This window comes from Nicotiana tabacum, chromosome 4 (assembly GCF_000715075.1).
Source record: "Nicotiana tabacum cultivar K326 chromosome 4, ASM71507v2, whole genome shotgun sequence".
NCBI classification, from domain to species: Eukaryota; Viridiplantae; Streptophyta; class Magnoliopsida; order Solanales; family Solanaceae; genus Nicotiana; species Nicotiana tabacum.
The window spans coordinates 12994290-13015287 of record NC_134083.1 but is presented as its reverse complement, the minus strand read 5'-3'; the positions used below and the strand labels follow the sequence as shown (position 1 = coordinate 13015287).

Genomic DNA, 20998 nt, shown 5'->3' with positions numbered 1-20998 from the left:
GAACTTCAGTATATTATGTTGGAATATTTTTCGGATTTTGAACAATATTTTTGTTCAAATTTATCTTTACATGAAAAGTGGCTAAATTTTGATTACTTTTAAAAGTGTGGCTATTTTTTAATTACGGGCTATTTTTGAATTTCACCCCTCATTCTTTGGATGTGGTAAGATGAGATTCCTTTTTCCAGAAATCTGCAATACCTTTTTCATTTTAACAAGGCAAAATGGCCTCGTGGCCACTTAAACTTGTGCCCAATTGCTAACCCGATACACAAACTTATACATTTTCCATTTGAACATTCCAACTTGACAGATTGAGTACTAAGAAACACATCCAACAACACGTGTATATCAATTGCGGTGACATGTCAACACATCATATGCTAGACTATTTATTACTTGCCATAATATATTAAAATTTCATGTCATCTTCATCACTGAACTCCCCCCTCAGTCATCCCCCCCCCAGTAAAAGGAGTTGTTGCCGGCAAAGCCTTCGACCAAGCCCCAAATCTAAGGAACTAATAGACCACCGAAAAACTCGAGTTGGCTGGAGAAGTCACTGGTAAATGTCTCTGAATTTCTAGTCATTATTTTCGCCCAAAACCCCTAATTACCATTCCATTAAACATCCTTCCCACCAAGCCCAGACCAAACAAATAAAAAATAACCCAATTCAATATCCTCTGCCACAAAAATTTAAAGAAAGAAAAAGAAAGGAGTAACGACCAGAAAAATTTCTTCGGCACCATCATCAGAGATTTTCTTTTGCCGACATTGAGTTGTGTGGATAACCTTTACTATCTTTCTTCTTCTGCATTCTTGTACTCAATAGAACAAGATTAATCATTTTCAAAGTAAAAATTAATAATGAAAAGGGGATGGGGACGAGATAGAATTGGATCATTGGGGGATGGGATATGAAACTAAAGAAATGGGAATGGGGAAGGAGGACGAAGTGGGCTGGGAGGAATCGAGGAAGCTTTAATTTTTTTCTTTTTGTTATCTTTTCATTATTTATATTTTTAAAATACTTTTTCCATTATAGTATTACACTCACGCGCTTTTTCAGTGTGGTGTGCACACAATTTGGCCATGTCAGCTATGTTGCCTCCACATAGGCATAGTCAACGGTCAAAGTGGTTTATTAGTTAACAAATATCGGAGTTAGAGTGTTAAAATGGGAAATATATAAGTTTGCATACCGAGTTAGCAATTTGGCGCAAGTTTAAGTAGCTACGAGACCATTTTGCTTTTAACAACAACCGGCTATTTTTGCACTACATTTAAAAAATGGATATACATTAAAAAGTGAAGTATAAAGTGGCCACCCCATGTCATTTCTATGACAAAAGTAGCAAAAAACCGCAGAAATATGATACTTATTTTAGCGGTTTAACTTTTGACTCTCGTTGCATGGGCAGAATTTTAAGGTAAAATATTGTCCATAAGACAAAGCAAAGGGAAACAATTGTTAAACTAAAAATTTTGACCACAGGACAAGCAATGACAAAAATGCAAAATCATCCTGAGAGCTATTTGTGTAGACCTAACAATTCTGACTAAAAACTTGAGCATTCCCATCATGTGGATCCAAGACTGGGAAGAGAGTGATATAAAGAGATTGATGGAGTAAGCACAAAAATGACTTGGAAGATTTGACGAAAGAAAGTAGGAGTACAATTTTCAAAAGAAATTGCAAGAAAGCATACATAATATATACTCATTCGTTTCAATTTATATGAACTTATTTGACTGGATACGAAGTTTAAGAAAAGAGTGAAGACTTTTGAACTTGTGGTATAAAATGAGGCACATATATTGCATAACGGTAAATTATTTTCAAATAAGGAAAAATATAATTCTTTTTAACACGGACTAAAAAAGAAATATGTTCATATAAATTGAAACGGAGAGAGTAATAGAAGAAATAAGTGAATCTGAAAAAGACAGTGGAGGAAGGAAGGAGTAGTTTGAGTGTACAATAATGTGTGATAATTTACAAATTTGACTCAACAATACATATTGGCCAACTGGTACGCTACGACTTTACATTTTGTCATGACATTTGATTAAGTAATACTATAATCTTTTTCTACACCCAAAAAAAAACCTACTACTCCTATAAAGAGAGCAAAAGAATGTGGATAAGTAGATCAACATTGTCAAACACAACTAGTCTCTTACACATAAAAAGGATTTGAGAAAAATGCGTCATGAGATGTGAATCATGTGATATATACGGTGTATCTTGACGCAAACATCAGTTACTAGTTTTCACAACGTATCAAATATTAGTAGTATTTATTTTACAATCAGATTAATTATTTCAACTTTAATATAAAATAAAATTTAAAGTTTTAAAAACTGGATTGAGTAGTATTCAAGTGATATAATATTTTTTACTTCCAAAATTTTAATTATTGTTAATGACATTCATGTTTAAAAACAACTGAATCAAATTTCCGAATAACCTTTTTTCAAACTTAAACCAAATATTATACAAATGGGAACGATAAAACAAAAGGGAAAAAGGAAAAAAGAAAACAAAGAAAGGGAAAATGTGGGAAAGCGGTGAAGATAAAACTTCCTCTAGAGTCGAGAGTCCCAGATTACTTTCCCTTTTATCTGTGTGGTTCATACCAGCAAACAGTAGATAGCAGTTGCTTTGCTCTCTGTTTCATCTCAGATTTTAACTCCCACAACACGACACCATTTTCGATCTGACTGATATTGTCTCTTTTCATCTACAAAAAGACACGCACACTCATTTATCTCCTGTCTCTATCTCTTATTATCAAAAGTACAAGGATATTTTGAGGCGGTGGACATAATACAAAGCCCAATTTGTTGACTGACTTCCCCCATTTCTGATTGAGACTTTTAATTTCGGAACTGCTGCCTTTGTTTTACAGGTATCTGATCCTTACTCAGCTAGATGTTCAAACTGAGAATATTATTGGGCGTTATCTGTCAAGGGTTTAGTAGAAACCCTTTTAACTTAATTGAGTCGGACCCGTAGCAAAGAAATTGGTGCACATCGCTGTAATACTTGCTAGAGTTTCAATAATTAATCTTTAACTATGATATATTGATTCTCGGTACCCACAAACGGTGAACGAAGTAATTTTGTAGACAAATCCTGATGGTTGTATTTATTGTGTAGGCATTTAAGTGGGCGACCTCCTATTGGTAAATGATCTGAAAAAGGATTTTTTTTTTAAAATGGCTATGGTTAGCAAAACCAGAAATATGCTGGAGGGTTTGGTTAAAGATGGGTCATTTAAATGGTTGACAAAAAACCCGAGTTCACTTGATGAAGATTTAGAGGAGATGGGCTCTTCATCCACTGGCAAGAACTGGTTGCCTGAGCTATCTCCTGTTGCAAATGTCGTTATCCGAAAATGCTCAAAGTAAGCTTCTTGTTCTTTCCTGTCTTTCAAACATAATTTAGTAATCTTTGCCGATATTGATTGCGTCTACAGAGTCAGTGTAATTGAGCTGATGGATGCATTTAGCAGGGACAAAAGCATTGAGTTGGTTGTCGAGTTCTATTTGAATAACCAAAATCTGAATTTGTATGCAGAATCCTTGATATTTCCATGAGTCAACTTCAAGAAAACTTTGATGCAGAGGCTTCTGATTCCATAAAGCATAAATCTCAGTATGCTAGGAACTTTTTGGAATACTGTTGCTTCAGGGCTCTTGCCTTGTCTATACAAGTAAATGGTTACCTTGGCGACAAACTGTTTCGACGCCTTACATTTGACATGATGGTTGCATGGGAGTTTCCAGCAGCTTCTAGCCAGCCTTTCGCCAGTGTATGAAACTACTCTTCCGTGTTTTCCTTCATTCTACAGAACAGTTTTATAGTCACATAAGTTGTTGAAAACAACTGAACTTTAGTTTATAGTGCGGACTTTATTCATGAAATCATTGCCTGGTCCATTAGTTACTCGATGCTTGTTGTTCTCCCTCATCTGGGTTGTTATCTGACATTTCATTTAATTATAGATGGATGAAGACGTCACTGCTGGCTCAGAGGCTTTTTCCCGTATTGCTTCAGCAGTTCCTATAATTGCCAATGTGATAGTTACTGATAGCATTTTCGGTGTGCTTACGTCGTCAACAGGGGGTCGACTTCTTTTCTCAGTTTATGATAAGTACCTGACTAATTTGGAAAGGTACTGCCAACTTTAGCGCTTTATTACTTGCAAAAATTTGAGTTAAATGCTTTTCGAGTTTTATTTATTTCTGTGCTTGTGCTGGCCTCTGTTTGTGGTTCATCTTCCAACTGACTTATCAGATCATACTATTTTTTAAACAAAAATTAGATCATAGGTTCTAGTGATAGATTTTCATTTCTAACCTGGGTAATATAATCGAGGCAAATAGCTCAGACGTCTATATTTATCCCAACACATAACATAGGTGCTCGAATTAACTAAGGGATCACATAATGCTGTTTAGCCCCGTTATGATATATCTACATGCGTTAGGTACTATATAAACTGCATTTATGTTGCCAATTTCTGAGCATAATGCAGTTACCCTCGGTGGTATGGTGTTAAGTGCAGCAAGTAGATATGTAATTATATACTCTGTATAATAAAGTACATTAGAGACTGAGTTGGAAAGGTCCCTCACAATGATTATCATTTTCCGTTTTTCCTCCAACTCCCCAATTAGACCTCCCCCCCTGTCTGTGTTCCTTCCACTTTGTCTAGTGGAATGCTTAAATAATAGATTATAAGCTTCTTTTGCTATCATTTATGTCTTGCCTAAGCTCCAGTTGAGAGAGGAGTACTAGTCTGAAACGTAGTAGCATGGGTGGTTTGACACGGAAGATTATCGTATCAGCCTATGTGTGCTTGCATTGGGGTGTTCTGTAGTTTATTATTGTTAGGTAATCTTATCGGAGTGGTGATTGTAGTGGTCTTTCTAGTAACTTTGAATTGAAGTGATGAGATTCAGAATGCATCTTTGCTTTAGTGTTCCTTACAGCATTCTTATTAGCAGGCCATCCATAATCCTCGGTTGAGAATGTTGCTTGTTTGGGAACTTTTTCAGGGCTATTAAAAAATTTAAGAGCCAGTCTGAGTCGTCCCATCTTTCTGCCTTACGTGCAGCAAGAGGGGAGAAAATTCTGGAGCTGGATGGCACTGTGACAACCCAGCCGGTGCTTGAACACGTGGGAATTTCGGCATGGCCTGGTATGTTTTTGTGGATAGCGATGGTTTTATTGCTTGAAATTCTTATCTTCGGAGCAGAAAGGAATGATATCAGACTTGGAATTTGAGCAGATTACATGCATCTATTAGCTTTTCTGATATATTTCATGGCCATGTATATGTAATTTTCAGGTCGGCTGACTTTCACAAATCATGCTGTCTACTTTGAGGCACTTCGTGTTGTGTCTTACGACAAGGCAAAGATATATGATCTGTCAGATGATCTAAACCAGATTGTTAAACCGGAGCTAACTGGACCATGGGGCACAAGACTCTTTGATAAAGCAGTCTTGTATAAATCAGTTTCCTTGTAAGGCATGACACATGATGACTCCTATGTGGGTCATACTTCTCTACAAAATCTAATGTATTTCTTCTATTAAGACTATTTTCTAGTTCAAGCGGCCTGCAAACTTGTTAATGGTCTGCTGAAAATATTGTAGGTCAGAACCTGTTATAATGGAGTTTCCTGAGCTTAAAGGACATACACGCCGTGATTATTGGTTAGCAATTATTCGGGAAGTTCTACATGTGCATCAATTCATACTTAAGTTCCAGATTACTGGAATAGAGCGTGATGAGGTGCTTCTGAAAGCTATATTTGGTATATTGCGAGTACAAGCTCTGAAGGATATGAGCGCTAAACATCCACTTTGTTATGAGGATCTTCTTATGTTCAATGTATGTGATCAGCTTCCTGGGGGAGACCTTATACTAGAAACAATTGCAAATAGGTCAACTGTGAGGGAATTGGAGCGGACAAACTCTCCCAAACCTAAAAACAGAATGTACTCAATTTCGGCTTCAGCCTTGGCTTCCAACCTGGGTTTTGTTTTCGGAACAAGTTCTCATGTTCCTAATGAGACAGGAATTGTTGTGGGTGAAATTGCTGTGGGGGAGATGACTCCCTTGGAAAGAGCAGTTAAGGAATCCAGAAGCAACTATAAAAAAGTAGTGCAAGCACAAGCTACAGTAGATGGAGTGAAAGTTGATGGTCTTGACACCAACTTGGCAGTGATGAAGGTATTATTAACAGCTACAGTGGCTTCGAAATAAATAGAAAGGTCAAAGAGGATAAATTGGATACAATCTTTTCCCATTTTATTGAGAAATTGCGAGTGGATCTACTAATTGCTATTTGACATGCTTGTTGTCTTCCCGTTTACAAAATTTTATGAAGTCGCCTTCTCATAGCTCAATCTTTTGGATAGGACCATTGGAATCTCTTTACAATTAATTTTTTTCCTTTCTTGGTGAGCTGTATCTTAATCTGCATGAGTTACCTCTCATACTAATCCTTAAGATTCATTGACATGCAGGAGTTGCTCTCTCCTATGATGCAGCTTGGAAATTGGATTCTTTTTCTGGCTTACTGGGAAGACCCTTTTAAGTCTATGATTTTCTGCTCGGTTTTCTCATACATTATTGTCAGGTAAGTTGGTAGTTGGCTAATCTTATCTGTGTAATGGGCCATCATAAAGGAAAGGACTTATATGCATGTGATTTTCTTTGGCACTCCACTTTATCATCAACCTACGATTGTCTGGTGTATTCTCTAAATAGCTGATTGCTTCTTCAGATTTAGTGTTTTTTCTCTCTCAGCAAAAGGGGTTATACCGTGAAGTGCTTCTAGCTGGGGGTGGAGGGGTGGTGGGGGGTGGACGCAATCTTCTCCTTGGATTTCTGCAAAGAAGGCTGATTGTTCTCTTAGCTAATTAGCATAATTTGTCTGATAAAAAGTCCACTGCCATCTCTTATCCCTAAATTTAGGTATATTGTAAGCGGTATGCTTTTATGCCACATTTTTCTCCCTTGACTCAGAACAGTGAGACTCTTGCTGATTGTTTCACCTTCTCCAAATTTGAAAGCTGCACTTTTCAGGTTTTTATTGGAGTCGGTGTGAGTATTATGTTTTCTGTGCAGATTGTAGTTTTATGTTTCTTAGCTAAGTAAATTCAGGCGGATATCATTTGGGTCTGAGTGCTTTTGGTGGAATGTAATGACAAGAGACCATTCTTCTTACCATTACCTTTCTCAAAAAATACTAGCATCCAGAAGATGCATAATTACAGAAGTGTTGGTGACTCCTATGCAAAACTCAGGGAACCAAAAAAACAGATTTACACCAGTTACATCCCTGTGTTTACACCCAAAAAATAAAAAGGTTCAATTGCATACCATTGCTCTAATTTCATGTGATTTAACCTCCATTGACCACCATGCTGTGTCAAAAGCATGCGAGTTGTTCATTTACTCAACCCTAGTTACCCACAGAAATTTGCCAACTAATATACACCATGGTAGTATTCTCTCTTACATAAAAATACAAGTGAAATGAATAATGATCTTTTAATTCTTTCTTCATCATTGTCGCTATCATGTAACAGTTATTTAATTGTAATTGCTTTCATCAAGTATGTCAATCCCAACTATTGATAAAATACTTGTGACATGGGTTTATATATGAAAGGATCAAAGCCTATCTGGATCATCTGTATATTAGCCCTTGAACATAGGAAACTGAAAAGCAACTGAATGCTCAGGATTTTATGGCTTATCAAATTTTTTTCTGTCCTACTAGATACTTGTAGTTATTCATTCTTTTAAAGTCCTAAGAAACACCTTGGTTCTCAAAAAAAAAAATTCTCTCTCTCCTTGATATGTGGCATTCCCAACTAAAAGGCGGTCTGATAGTTTCTTTTGACCTGCTGCCTTTTGATGCTCTGGATTCTGTTTTTCCTTGTACATTCCCTTGCATGGATGAAATTTCTTTAAAATATGGTGGTTGAAAAAATTTCACTGATGCCCACCTCTTTCTTTCTCTTTTTGTTGGTTGCAGGGGATGGCTGTGCTATGCCTTTGCACTACTGCTCACTTTTTTTGCTGTCTTTTTGGTAATAACTCGCTGTTTATGTCAAGGCAAGACAGTTGATGAACTAAAAGTAATAACTCCACCACCAATGAATGCCATGGAGCAACTTTTGGCTGTCCAAACTGCAATATCTCAAGCTGAAGAAGTGATACAGGACGGAAACATCGTTCTTCTCAAGTTCCGCGCGTTACTTTTGTCCATCTTCCCACAGGTTTGTGCAAATTTTAGTTCTTTCCTTCTATGACGAGAGCAATCTTATTAGTCAAGTTGCTAGTTAAATGGAGATTCCCTACTGTCATGAGATATCTAGTCTTGTGGTTACTGAACCATCTTTGGTTGATGGTGAAAACTCATTTATCTGAAAACTTCGGTTTGCTGCTTATGCCGATTCAGGATGCACAAGGAGGCATCCTGGATGTTTCCTTCACATTACAGAGTTGATCTAGTGATAGGAGTTTGAAATAATATGTCTTTGCTTGACTAACAGTAGTCGCATTGTTATTTGGACTTAGATAATTTAATTGAACCTACATCTTTTCCCTGTTATTCTTCAGGCAAGCGAGAAGTTAGTGGGTGCTCTTTTGGTCTCGGCACTAGTTATGGCATTCTTACCTACGAGATACATAATCCTTCTGAGTTTCCTGGAACTCTTCACAAGATACTCACCTCTTCGGAAAGCAAGCACAGAAAGATGGGCTAGGAGACTAAGGGAGTGGTGGTTCAGTATCCCAGCAGCTCCTGTAGTTCTTGAAAGAGCCAAAGAAGACAAAAAGAAGAGATGATGAAATTTTTTGTACATAAACAAATATCCATCATCCTAGAGTCTCCTGTGACTGTAAATTTGTGTTATATGAAAAAGTAATTAAAGAAGAAATCGGATTGGCCTTGAGGTCTCCATTAATGTCTGCTGTTGGTTATGTATCATTGCCTCTGGGGATTGGAAACTTGGTCTGTTGTATCCTACTGCCCATGAAGTACTATATTGCTTTGTCCAATCTTCCAAGGGATATAGCAATAGCTTATTGTAGAAATCAATGATGCTGCTTTTAATGAAATCCATAGCTTGTCTTGTTCAAGGTAGAGTTAGTTTCTCTTTCAGGGTATAGAAATTAGGAGGTTCAAGCTCCTTGGCAATAACAATTACTAAGGGGAAATTCTTCTTTAGATAATTCTTGATTTTTGTTCAAGTCGAAGAACCCATTTAAGTATGAAAATTGAAGTGGAATTCATTATTAGAACCTTAGGGGTCGTTTGGTATGAGGTATAAGGTGAGATAAGATGTAGGATTAAATTTATACCTTGTTTGGTATGAGGTATAAATTTATCCTAATTAAGTCTGGGATTAAATTTATACCTTTGGTTGGAGACTTGAAGGTATAAATTTATCCTGGTATATACCGCCAACCAAAGGTAATTTAATCTCCGGTTTAATTCATTATATCACATCTTATCTCATCTCATGTGTTATAAATTAGTAATGAGATTATAATCCTGGAATAATTTAGTTCGCGTATCAAACGACCCCTTAAAAGTTAGGAGAAACAATCACGAAGCTGAAGTATAAATATTTTCAGTCACAAGAAAAGAATGCAACATACACCCCAAAACTTCTCATAATTTGTAGGTAAAAATGATAGTAATAAAAATATTTATGTACGGCTCATCATTAGAAAAGAGTTACAAGGGCATTGGGCTGCGTATATCCCACATCCTTATGTTCAGCTCAAATAATGAACTTATTACCATGTCGATAATTTATTAAGTACTGAGTAAACAAATGTATTGAGTTCCTTATTATTTTTGCTGATGCTTCTATCTTTGTTTTTCTTTCTCCCTCTGGCGAACCATTGGCTTAATTTATGTAGTGAGTGCTAGACCTTTCTTCATTCAAGTTTAAGTCTCTCGAACAATATACCATCTTAGTCTAGAGCTTAACAAACTGAGCGCAACTCTACAAGAAGATGCCAACTTGGAAAAAAAGAAGTACAAAATAAAGGAAAGGTGGCACAGATACAGTTTCAAACTTCCATTGCGCCGCTTGATGATACCATTAGAAGAATATGAAATGTGATTTTCATGCATCAACTTTTATTATCTGCAATTTCGTATCAATATTATGTTAATCAAAAATAAATGTTTCAGCTTCGACATTATCAGGCCCGTGCTATAACTACCTAGTGTATATAAACCATAAAAAGTCTCGGCTTACAAAGAATGAGAGAGAGATATTATTAATTCCATATCACAAAAAGCAAGTACAGAAGAATGTAATGAAAAGTATTATTCTTTTCATTATATCAAAACTACCAACTTCAAACTCATCAAAGTTCCCCTCAAATTAAAAGGGTGATCACAACTGAAGAAGAAAACAAAAAAGAAGAACTATAATACTACTAATAAAAGAGTAATAGTTCTAATACAAAATTTCAAAAATCCATCTCAATAATCTGGAAACTCCTTCATACTGGGCATGAAGAACAAGGAATCCGTGTAATTAAAGAGTGATTGAGCTGAGCACAAAAAATCAGCTTGATCAGTAATATCTCCAAAATCATTATGATTATCATTTTCACTATTTGTATCTTTAATTTCACTAACCAACTGGATATTCCCTGCATTATTGTAACTGATGCTGTTATTTTCAACATTCGCAAAAACCCCACCTTTAAAATCATTGTTACCATTGTAATCATGGTAATTATTTGGCTCGGACTTAGGCGAAGATGAGAGGTCTTTTTCCGAACGAGAAAAGCCAGTGAGTTTTTGGACTAATGCCATAAAATCACGTGGATGGGTACGAATTATTTTGGGAGAATGAGTGTAAATTATAACTGGATTGCGTTGTTGCTGCTCAAATGATGGTTTCTTGATGTGACAAGAGTCCCTGTTGATCTTCAATGGAGGGCTCATGGTTAGTTAAATTTGTAACTTTATATTATGTAAATCTGGAGAATTTATGTAGTAGTAAAATGCATGTGTTACGTAAATATATAGAAAAGGGAAAGAGTACTAACACATGTGAAAGAGAGAGCTGGATATATGTGAGAGTATAGTGGAAGGTTTGTTGGGAGGATATGGTGTCACAGTGTCAAATTCAGCTGATTCTTAGGGAAAACGAGGTTATTAGTTTAGACCAGGAGACAATATCATGCTCTCCTAGGATTGCTTGTGATAATCTTCTTAATTCAAACGGGTAAAATTTATGATGTTTACACCAAGTGAATGAACATATGATATATGGCTTCATCCACATTATTATCATTAAACTGTAGCTCTCACATTATCATTTAACCATAATAAATTAGTATGATTTGGTGTAAATACGGGATGCGCATTTTTTCCATTCAATCGTGGCTTGAAACTCACCAAGCCAAGTGATGTTTCTTTTTCTTTTATAGATACTAAATAATTGCAAAATTCATACAGAAACTACAAGTTATTTATGAGTACGATAAACTCATTCCCCTTGTGTCTTTAACTAGTCAACTAACACTTTTGACATGGAGTATGGATTTATATGTAAAAAATTTACTAAATTTTGTAATAATTATTAGATTTTGACATGGAGTATAGTGTATTTGTCTCTTTTCGTCTTCTTGAGCCGAGGGTCATTCGGAAATAACCTCTCTACTCCCTCGGGGTAGGGGTAAGATCTGCGTACTCACTAGTCACTACCCTCCTCAGATCGCCCTTGTGGGATTTCAGTTAATTGTTGTTGAACCCATAATTTTAATAATACAATGAATTCAGTGCTAAAAATTTTAAAAGCTAGACCCATAAAATTTAAATTCTGAATCCGCCTCTGATCAACAATTACATGTGTTTGGCTACATCTTTTCGGCAGATCGATTTATTATGAAATCCGGGTCCTTGAAACTCACGATTTTGTCTTCAACCCTTGATGTGCTGTGAGAAAATGTCCAAACTAAATTAAACCCAACGACCAAGAGAGGACGGACCCACAAAACTAACCCGTCAATTTGAAATTCAAATTCGAGTTTGTGCTTGGAAGGTATCGGGAAAGATTTAGTGGGCGTTTGGACATAAGAATTGTAAAATTCCGGAAAAAATATGAAAAAAAATTAGTATTTGAAAACTAGAGTTGTGTTTGGACATGAATATAATTTTGGGTTGTTTTGAAGTTTTGTGAATGATCTTAATGAAAATTTTGAAAAACAAGTAAATTTTCAAAAAAAATTCAAAATCCATCTTCAAATGAAAATTTGAAAATTTATGGCCAAACACTGATTTCGGAAAAAAATGAAAAAATTTCGAAAAAAAAGTGAAATTTTTCTTACGTCCAAACGAGCACTTAGAAAGGAATATATCCAGCTTTAAGAAAGCAAGGTCCTATATGTACTCCGCATTAGATCATTTAACAAAATTGATTAAGTAATACTCACTCAACTCTTCAATCTTCATGCTACGAGCGAACTACCAAACCATTTTTGTTACTTTTCGAGGACATTGGATAAAATTAGAACTAAACCATTATAAGGTTTCGGTCTTAAAATTGAAGAAAAATAACAGCTGAGAGAGATTACGATAATCAGAACAGAGTCTAATTACATTAAAAAAAATCCATAAATTTCTTAATTCTTGGTAACTATAAAGCTAACAACATTAGAATTTCATACCGTGGTCATTAGTTCAAATCAATAGATGTTCTTGTAATCAGCTGCTTGCCAAAGCCCACCAAAAGGCAACGCATACCATGAATAAGGATTTCCTCTCAGCAGTGTAGATGGACTACCAAAGCTTTTCCTCCTTTTTCCTTTGATTTTTAGAATATAGCCAACAACAAAAGCATATCACCCTGCCTGTACATCGCTCATGTAGAGTTTGACATTACATCAAAATAGCCAGAACAAAATATATGGAAATTTAAAAAGATCAAATCAAATGAAATGGAAGATTTCAAGATCTGAAAATTGCTTTTTTTTAATTCAAAATGAAGACAAATGGGCAAATGGGCACTTGTATCCTTCCAGCAAGCACATGTAATTGAACTGAAATATTTGAGATGCTAAAAACCAAAATCCCTTGTTTAGTACAGCACACAAGAGTCTTGAGATTTCGGGTGATGAATTTCTAAATTCGGGTGCTTTCCAAATGGTCTTTTGCTTATGAGCACTAAGTGGTCCCTTTCTGAGACAGCTTCTTGATGTAACACCCCCCAACCCACACACACAATAAAAAACAACCAAACTGGTGCCGACATTGTTAAGCTATGTGATCGAACACATTTAACCTAGGCGATCACCTCTGGCTGTCAGATAAGGCATTGTACTCAGAATTGGAACTGAAGTTGCAAACTTAGTACGATTCAGTCATCTATGTACCTCCACAAGTCTTAGAGATAAAGTCCTAAATCAGGCAACCATTATCTACGTGGTCTTTGGCTCCGATCTTCTTCATCTCTTCCATCACGGTGGAGGCGAGCTCGTTTGTCCCAGTCCCTGCTATCTCTTTTTTCTGCATGATAAGATTCAGATTCATATCTTTTTTCTCTTCTTTCATCTCTCCTATTATCATATCCCTTTGAGGTCGGTACACCATCATGCTTTCTTGATTTTCTCTCAGTATCTTCCCCTGAGTTCCCTACATCATCATACCTCCTAGATCTTCTCTCCACATGTGACCTATCCAGATCTTCTTTGTAATTACCATCCTTTCCTTTTAGCTCTGACCTGTGCTGCTCGATATCTATCTTATAATGATCTCTTGCACTCAAATCTCTCTGCTCGTAGTGCCTTTCTACATCACTGATTCTTGCTTTAGAATTTCTTGGATCTTTATCAGAGACTTTGACCTTTTCCTGGTGATCAGGCCGTGGAGGCCGACTCAATTGCCCAAATTTCTTATCCTTCTTAGAATCCTCAAACCCGTCATGCGACCATCTCTTAGATTGTCGATCTTCCTCAGCACCCCAGCCTGTGTTTGCAGCTCTCTAAAGACAAAAAGAAAAGGATTATATACCCTAAAAAAATAAAATACGAACTTCAGATCTTTGAATTATAGAAAGCTGAAAACTCCAAATGGAGAAACAGGGTCAATAGATTAAAAAAACACGATAAGAAAGGAAAGTTCTGCTTTTTCCTGTTTCATTTTTATTGGAAACTCATATGATCGCATTAGTTAGTCAGGCTTACAAGAATCTGCAGACAATTTTGGCAAAAAGGACGCTGCTTCTCCGCCTCCTTGAGAAGTGACTAAAATTGAATATCTACCTACTGAAAAAAAAAATGGATATCCCCGGCCACTAGAGAAATCAGAAATGATTAATTTATGAGCACAAACTATCCAACCCACCCCCATCTCGGAATCTTTTCCTTCTATCAGGCTCTCAGAACCATGCTAAGTTCTCAGGACTCCCCCACCCCCCCCCCCCACAACACACAGACAGACACACCCTCAAACCGTAATCGTTCTTCATGCCAAGGTAGTTGGGTTTATGGATTAGATATTGGAAGAACATGGTGGAATAGTTAAGTAATATAGATATGGGCATATGGTCTTCTAGCAGCTAAGCTATTTATTTGTCCATGATGACTTTGCAAAAGTCATACTGGATTTACTCAAACACTTTCCTGGTAAATCACAAAAAAAAAAAAAAAAGGTTTAACAGTACTGTCAGACTCAGTTTTGTTAAAGGCTCGTCTGAGCTAGGCGTAGCACAGGAGTGAAAGTTTGCCTCGCTTAGGTGGCGTTTCAGTGCAGGCATGCACCTCATATTACCCATGGGTCATCTTAAAGAGGACTGCACTAAATTATGAATATAGTTGGCAAAATGGAATATTAATTAGTAAAGATACATTATGAATGAATATGCTAACAATTAGTAATACAAAATTACAAACCTATAAGAAATATAGACATAAAAGTCGAATTAGAAACTTAAACTACACTTTGTATCTGAATCAGAAATTTAAATTTGGCCAAATATATATACGGCCCCTTAAATTGTGCCTATTAGACACAAATGCTGAGGTGGAAAAGTGGGTATATCACACTTCTTTTTGAGAACGTGGATAAAAAATATTGAGTGCCAATTGAAGATTAGGCTATAATTTTTCTTCCATCTCCTTTATCTGGCTTCTCTGCAGATATCACCCCACCACGCCACCTCCATAGCCACTGTCTTCATCACCACCTCATTCTCACCTCCACCGTTTTGGCCAATTCCTCCACATGTACTTTCACAGCATAAGCACCTCCATCTCCCACTGAACTATCACTGTGAAAATCACTCCGAACTCCACCACCTCTCCACCATTAGAAACAAAACTTCGCATCATAATATCAAAACTCCACAACTTCTTCAAACAATTCCAGACCAGATACACCCAAATTCGCAATTTCAAGCTCGTAATTTATAAATTTCTCATTAAAGAAGAAATCAAAACACCAACATAATAATACCCAGATGAAATTGAAAATGAAAAATAAAAATAACAGAGGATAAAGAATTGAAATAGAGGATAAATTTCTTCAAGGGTTGGCGTCTTATTTTGGGACAAAAACACTTCTTGGGAAGTTCCACCGGAAAAGTAGCCAGTAAGACTCCATTAATGGAGTATGATCATGGCTTTAAAACAAATGACATTGATGGGCTTTCGCCGGAGGAACCAGAGGGGTCAACGGCACCGATGTGGAACTTCACCTACTGTCGTTCTCTTAGACAAATAATAGAAAAAAATGGTTAAAAGAGAGTTTACTGGTGAGAGAGATTTGACAGAGAAAGGGGCAGAGTGATGATTAGGACGGGTTCATTTAGAGAAGAAGACGATGGGAGAGGCAAGGTGGAGAAGGAAAAAAGTTTATATTTTTTTGGGGGTATATTGTTAATATATTATTTGGGTTAAATACAGGTGTTGTTATTTGATTTATTTGTTTTTGCCACGTCATCGCGCTTGATTTCACGCTGTTACTTTTGTTTACTGGTGGTTAGATGATGGCCTAATAGGCACAGTTTATGTTGGGATTAAGTGTTTAATAGGAAACAGTTTAAGTTGAGGTGTCAAAATGGAATTTGGAGCCAAATTTAAGGGGCTCTCTATGTATTTCAGTTAAATTTTTCATTTCCTTTATTCATATAATTAATGTTTGTAGTTACATATATACTTTCAGTTTTCTTTAATTGTATCTTTTTTAAAGAAGTACTCACTTCAGCTGAGCTTTGCGCTTAAAGACCCAATAGGTCTTGACGCTTTTAATGTGGTTGAACTCAGACATTCTCAAATTCTAGGCCTCAAAGTGGAGTGTATATCCCATAGTTAAACATGGCTAGAACTCCAGCAAAACAAGCAATGCATCAGAGTTTACTGGAAATCAAAGGTGATACTCTGATATCTGAGGTTGTATATAGAAAATGGATAATCCAACCCATCAGGACAGAAGTTTTTCCCATCACTAAATTCAAGTATTATTTTTCACCGCTTTCTTCCTTCCAACTCCACATTCTCATCTGAGCAGTAATTTATGGCACATGGTTAAGTTAAAGCTGCGTCTGCTGTCTGGTATCTGGATTTGGGGGGGGGGGGGGGGGGGGTTTGTTAAAAGTAATTTTATTAATGAGCAGGTCTGCCGTTTTCAGCCTTCTTGAATTTTTATGAAGAGAAACAGAGAGCGAGATTTATTTTCTTCTAGCAAATGCCAAAGAAATATTTCATTACAGAATGCAAACAAGAGCAAGGAGATGTCGCAAATGAAAGAAAACTGGATCAGCAAAACAAAGAGAGATTTTTCTTTGTACAAAGATAGGTCAAAAACACTAACCTATCCTACAAACAACACAAAAACAATAACAACGAGAAAAAACAACATAAAAACAATTTCATAAGCTAAAATGTCTCCCAGGAAATTGTTAATCTCGGAACAATTATAGCGGCACACTCAAGAGAGCTTGTCAACTTACAGCCTCAACACGTAGGGGCTTTGAAAACACTGCAACACACACTTCTGCCACACATAACATCCCACTGAGTGCTTGGTAAACTTTAGGGTATTTCCAGCTATAAGAAGGTTTCTGGTAGAGATTCTACAGCGCATATAAGACTAAACAAATCTTTTAACTTTTGCGAGAATGCTTCCAAATGAAAGAAGCTAAGAGAAGTCTAGAGGTTTTTAAACAAACTTAGGGTTTTGGAACATCTGAAACTTCAGAGATTAAGGATAATTTCTATGTTCAGAAAAAATAATCCCAATGGTCAACAATAACAAAAAGCTTGGACAGTCATTCCTTAACATATCTTTTGGACAGTTGGATTGCGAGGAACTATAGATGTGTTGAAGATAGAATTTTATTGTTATCTTTTGTAAAATTCAAATACCTACAGTATAAGTAATTCGTGTGATGTAAAGCTTGTAGATGATCCTGTAAACATAGTGGAAGTCATTGACTATATTCCCAAGGGAAGGAATTCCAGTCATGTTTGTACCAAGGTACCACGTTCTTGGTGCTTCCAACTTCAATAAGATTCACATTACTTAACCAAAAACCGAAAAAGATTACAGTATACAAACAAATTAGCAGCAGTAAAGGCCTAAGATCGTAAGATAGATAGCTGGATTTCCTAATGAGCTAATGAGACAAACCCCTGATTATGGAATTGAGCTAATGAGACAAACCCCTGATTATGGAACGAAAGGCAGAGAACTATCTTTCCTTTCCTTTTTTTATAACGGTGGTGTCTTGGGCAGCTAGTGCTGGCCTTGATTATACCACCGGGTACCTGTTACCTCTAACCAGCAAAGGTACTAGACTATCGGGTAACTCTGCCTACTAAATTTAGGCATCACTTAACATTTTTTGCCTCTGCTTGAATTAGAATCTTGGTCTCCCATAGTTTTCCTTCCACTTCATTGACCGCTATCCACACCCTTTGGTGCAGAAAGACAGATAACTCTCAATTCCACATTCATCAGATTGCTCAAGAAATATGTGAAAGTATGAGTAAGGGAGTTTCAGTACATTGCATAACTGAAGTTCGATAAACATGGGGATGTTACCACCTAAATGCTACGATATCTAGAATCACAAATCTGAAGAGATTTTCGATCATATTCTCCCAGTACACATGTCAAAGTCAAAACAGTTTGATATATGAGTGTGTATTCCATCCCTAATGTTCACTCATACGCTTAGAGGAGCCATTGCAACCGATACATCCAGCCAACAGCATATGGCTAGCTATTGCCATTGAACTCAATTTACACAAACTAAACTGCAAGCAACAAGCATTGTACAAATTCAGAAGTAACGACACTTCCCAAACTACTATAACAACACAAAATAAAATCATAATAACATTATAAAGGAGATGACAGATAAAGAAACAAGAGGATATACAAGAACAAAAGGGAATACTAAGAAAGAACCTGCTCATCGTGAGAGAATTTGCACGCAGCTCCCCGGTTGCATTCACCCTTCTGGAAAGCACGGCAGACTCCTCGCTCCTCCCTCTTTTTCCTCTCTGTCTCTTCATCCTCTTCTTCTTTCTTTTTGTAATTGGTAACGTGGTCTACTCTGATTATTCTCCCCAAAATTTGTGCACCATTTAGATTATCTGCAAGTCCAATACCAAAAAAGTGCGTTGGATAGTCAAAATATGTTGAACTATGTGATCTTATACAAAAGCTTAGCAGTTAAAGAAATGACACTTTTTATCACTTATATTAGCACTGGAAATTCTTTTTAACATCGAAGCTTTAAAATGAGAGAAAGAGAGAGATGGAGACATACCCACAGCAAGAGTTGTGCTCCTTTGATCCTCATATGCAAGAAAGGCGAAACCTTTTGACTTCCCAGTACCTTTATCTCTAACGAGATTAACATCAACAACCTCTCCGTACCTAATTAACATCGAAGAGACATTCTATTATTAGATGAAAGGAAAGTGGCAAAGCATGAGTACTAAGAGTTCAGAGCTGTAAAAAGACTTACTGAGCAAAAACGGCAAGGAGATCTCCTTCAGTGAGGTCAAAAGGTATGCCGCCAACGAATATGTAAGCTGAGTCTTTGTATTTGGCATGCCAGGATGCTTCATCTGAGATCCCCAAAGATGCTTCTTTTGCATTAATATTCTGAATACGCTTCACTAGCGTCAACGGATTCATCGCAGTATTCCAATTCCTCAAACCCTAAGGGATCCTTTGGTTCAGAGAAAAGTTAAGCACAGATTAGCAATGCAGAAAGTGTAATTGTAATTGCAATGCGGGATTTATATTACAGAGATTATGTAAAGCCATTATGTGAGTAAAGCGCAAAGATATATTGATAGAATAACGAGCATGAACTGGTAAAGAAATAAAAACGTCAATTCATTGATTGAAAACTCATCAACCAAAAGTTTACGTTTTTCAAGTTCAATTAATTAAACAGAAGAGTTGGAGCAAAGAAAGGAAAAATAGAAACCCTAGGTTTTTTATTTAAAGAATCTAAGCTCCAGGTAAGAACTGTGGCTGCTGGGAGAAGAAGATACCTCTTATCGACGGCGTGATTTTGGCTTTTTGTCAAAAACAGAAGCTGAGCAGCAGAATGGCTTCCTTCTTGTTAATCCGCGGGGTTCTTGAGTAGCTTTTGTCGAGAAAAAGACGAAAGGCCAAAGAGAAGTAAGGAAAGCTAAATCTAATCTATATCTATACTATAATTCAATTATATTATTTAGTAATATTTAATTTATGTAATTTTTTAAAAAAAATATTCATTCACGTGAAAAACACGCGCAAAACACGTACCCTAAGACTAGTTTATATAAATCTATATAAATATTATTAAAAAGAGAGGAAACTAACTAGTCTTACATGCGCCTACCCTATTTCAGTGAATATATAATTTTAAAAAATAATATAACTATTATTAAATAAAATATTTGAATTATTGAACAAAAATTAAAAAAAATTAGCTCTTAATAATGAATGTTGATCCAATTTAGCTAGTTCACTAAATAAAGAAATCTTGTCCAATAAAAGTCTGTTATGCCATATTTTGAACTTTGGGAATATATTATGAAAATTATTATTATTTTGTTACCTAATACTGAAAATAAGTAACAAATTAATACTATAATATAACTAATTTTGCTCAACTTTTTAATTTCTGCCACCGCTGGTGCTCTTCTTATGGAAACAAATTTGTGTAACTTAAGAGTTTGATCAGCTTGAAAAATAACTTTACTAATATGAGATCTTGAAAAAGAATTAAATTGGATTCTTTTGCTAATTAATTAATTCAAATATTTGATTATTTATTCTTAACATTAAAAGAATAATTTATTTATTTTTTGCATTGGGAATTTTTAATTTTATAATAATAGTGAAAATATAGATAATTTTTTATCTTTTTATGTAATATTTACAAAATATATTTAATAATTAAAATATTTCTTAAGTATAAACATCTCACTATCCTTTAAAATTCTAAGTTATTACCTATAAAAAGAATGAATGCCTAAACATATTTCGAAGGGAATTGTCGTAAGAAAATAGAAGGAAAATAAAACATATTCCTAATTCTCCCAGACTATATTTATTTTGAAATTCTAAATATTAAACTTTCTACTAATTTTAAAAGGAAAGATTTCATAACCAAAATTTTAGTTATGAGTCTTATATATTTCAAATAAGGAAAGATTTAATAAATAATATTTTATTTAATTTGAAAGTTCTACATATTAGAAAAATATTTAAATTATTATTTTGTCCAGCGTGAACTCCATTTAAAAAGATAAAAAAGGCGAACGACATTTCGCTAAGGGCCTTTGTGCTTTTAATATAATGTAGATTATTAACTAATAACTACTTCAACCATAAAACATAACTAGAAAAATCCACATATAACTTATTTTTTAATTTATTAATAATAAATAACTAAATCAAAATATTTGAAATTTTA

At 35.6% G+C, this 20998-nt stretch overlaps 3 protein-coding genes across 3 annotated transcripts; 1 reads left to right on the top strand and 2 right to left on the bottom strand.

The window, feature by feature from the left end:
• The first annotated feature begins 2526 nt into the window (after nt 1-2526).
• On the top strand, nt 2527-9153 carry LOC107770039 (uncharacterized). Its single transcript, XM_016589298.2, has 10 exons — nt 2527-2915; nt 3167-3413; nt 3587-3821; nt 4015-4184; nt 5071-5213; nt 5364-5541; nt 5675-6254; nt 6551-6663; nt 8071-8314; nt 8658-9153. The coding sequence occupies exons 2-10, from the start codon at nt 3226-3228 to the stop codon at nt 8883-8885; spliced, it is 2079 nt and encodes a 692-aa protein (XP_016444784.2). The 5' UTR covers nt 2527-2915; nt 3167-3225; the 3' UTR covers nt 8886-9153.
• Nucleotides 9154-10542: 1389 nt separating this feature from the next.
• On the bottom strand, nt 10543-11013 carry LOC107770042 (uncharacterized). Its single transcript, XM_016589301.1, has one exon. It carries the CDS (start codon nt 11011-11013, stop codon nt 10543-10545), a length of 471 nt encoding a protein of 156 aa, XP_016444787.1.
• Nucleotides 11014-12616: 1603 nt separating this feature from the next.
• Nucleotides 12617-19721, bottom strand: LOC107770040 (zinc finger CCCH domain-containing protein 25). Its single transcript, XM_016589299.2, has 5 exons — nt 19587-19721; nt 19049-19255; nt 18848-18957; nt 18484-18671; nt 12617-14053 (listed from the first exon to the last, which is right to left on the bottom strand). The coding sequence occupies exons 2-5, from the start codon at nt 19219-19221 to the stop codon at nt 13487-13489; spliced, it is 1038 nt and encodes a 345-aa protein (XP_016444785.1). The 5' UTR covers nt 19222-19255; nt 19587-19721; the 3' UTR covers nt 12617-13486.
• Nucleotides 19722-20998: the final 1277 nt, after the last annotated feature.

Coding starts and splice junctions, on each gene's coding strand:
- LOC107770039 (XM_016589298.2), top strand. CDS start 3,226: ATGGCTATGGTTAGCAAAACCAGAAATATGCTGGAGGGTTTGGTTAAA. Junction 5,542..5,674: donor TTGTATAAATCAGTTTCCTT/GTAAGGCATGAC, acceptor AAAATATTGTAG/GTCAGAACCTGTTATAATGG. Junction 6,255..6,550: donor CCAACTTGGCAGTGATGAAG/GTATTATTAACA, acceptor ATTGACATGCAG/GAGTTGCTCTCTCCTATGAT.
- LOC107770042 (XM_016589301.1), bottom strand. CDS start 11,013: ATGAGCCCTCCATTGAAGATCAACAGGGACTCTTGTCACATCAAGAAA.
- LOC107770040 (XM_016589299.2), bottom strand. CDS start 19,221: ATGAATCCGTTGACGCTAGTGAAGCGTATTCAGAATATTAATGCAAAA. Junction 18,958..19,048: donor CTCCTTGCCGTTTTTGCTCA/GTAAGTCTTTTT, acceptor GATGTTAATTAG/GTACGGAGAGGTTGTTGATG. Junction 14,054..18,483: donor AATTCTCTCACGATGAGCAG/GTTCTTTCTTAG, acceptor TTTTGTCTTTAG/AGAGCTGCAAACACAGGCTG.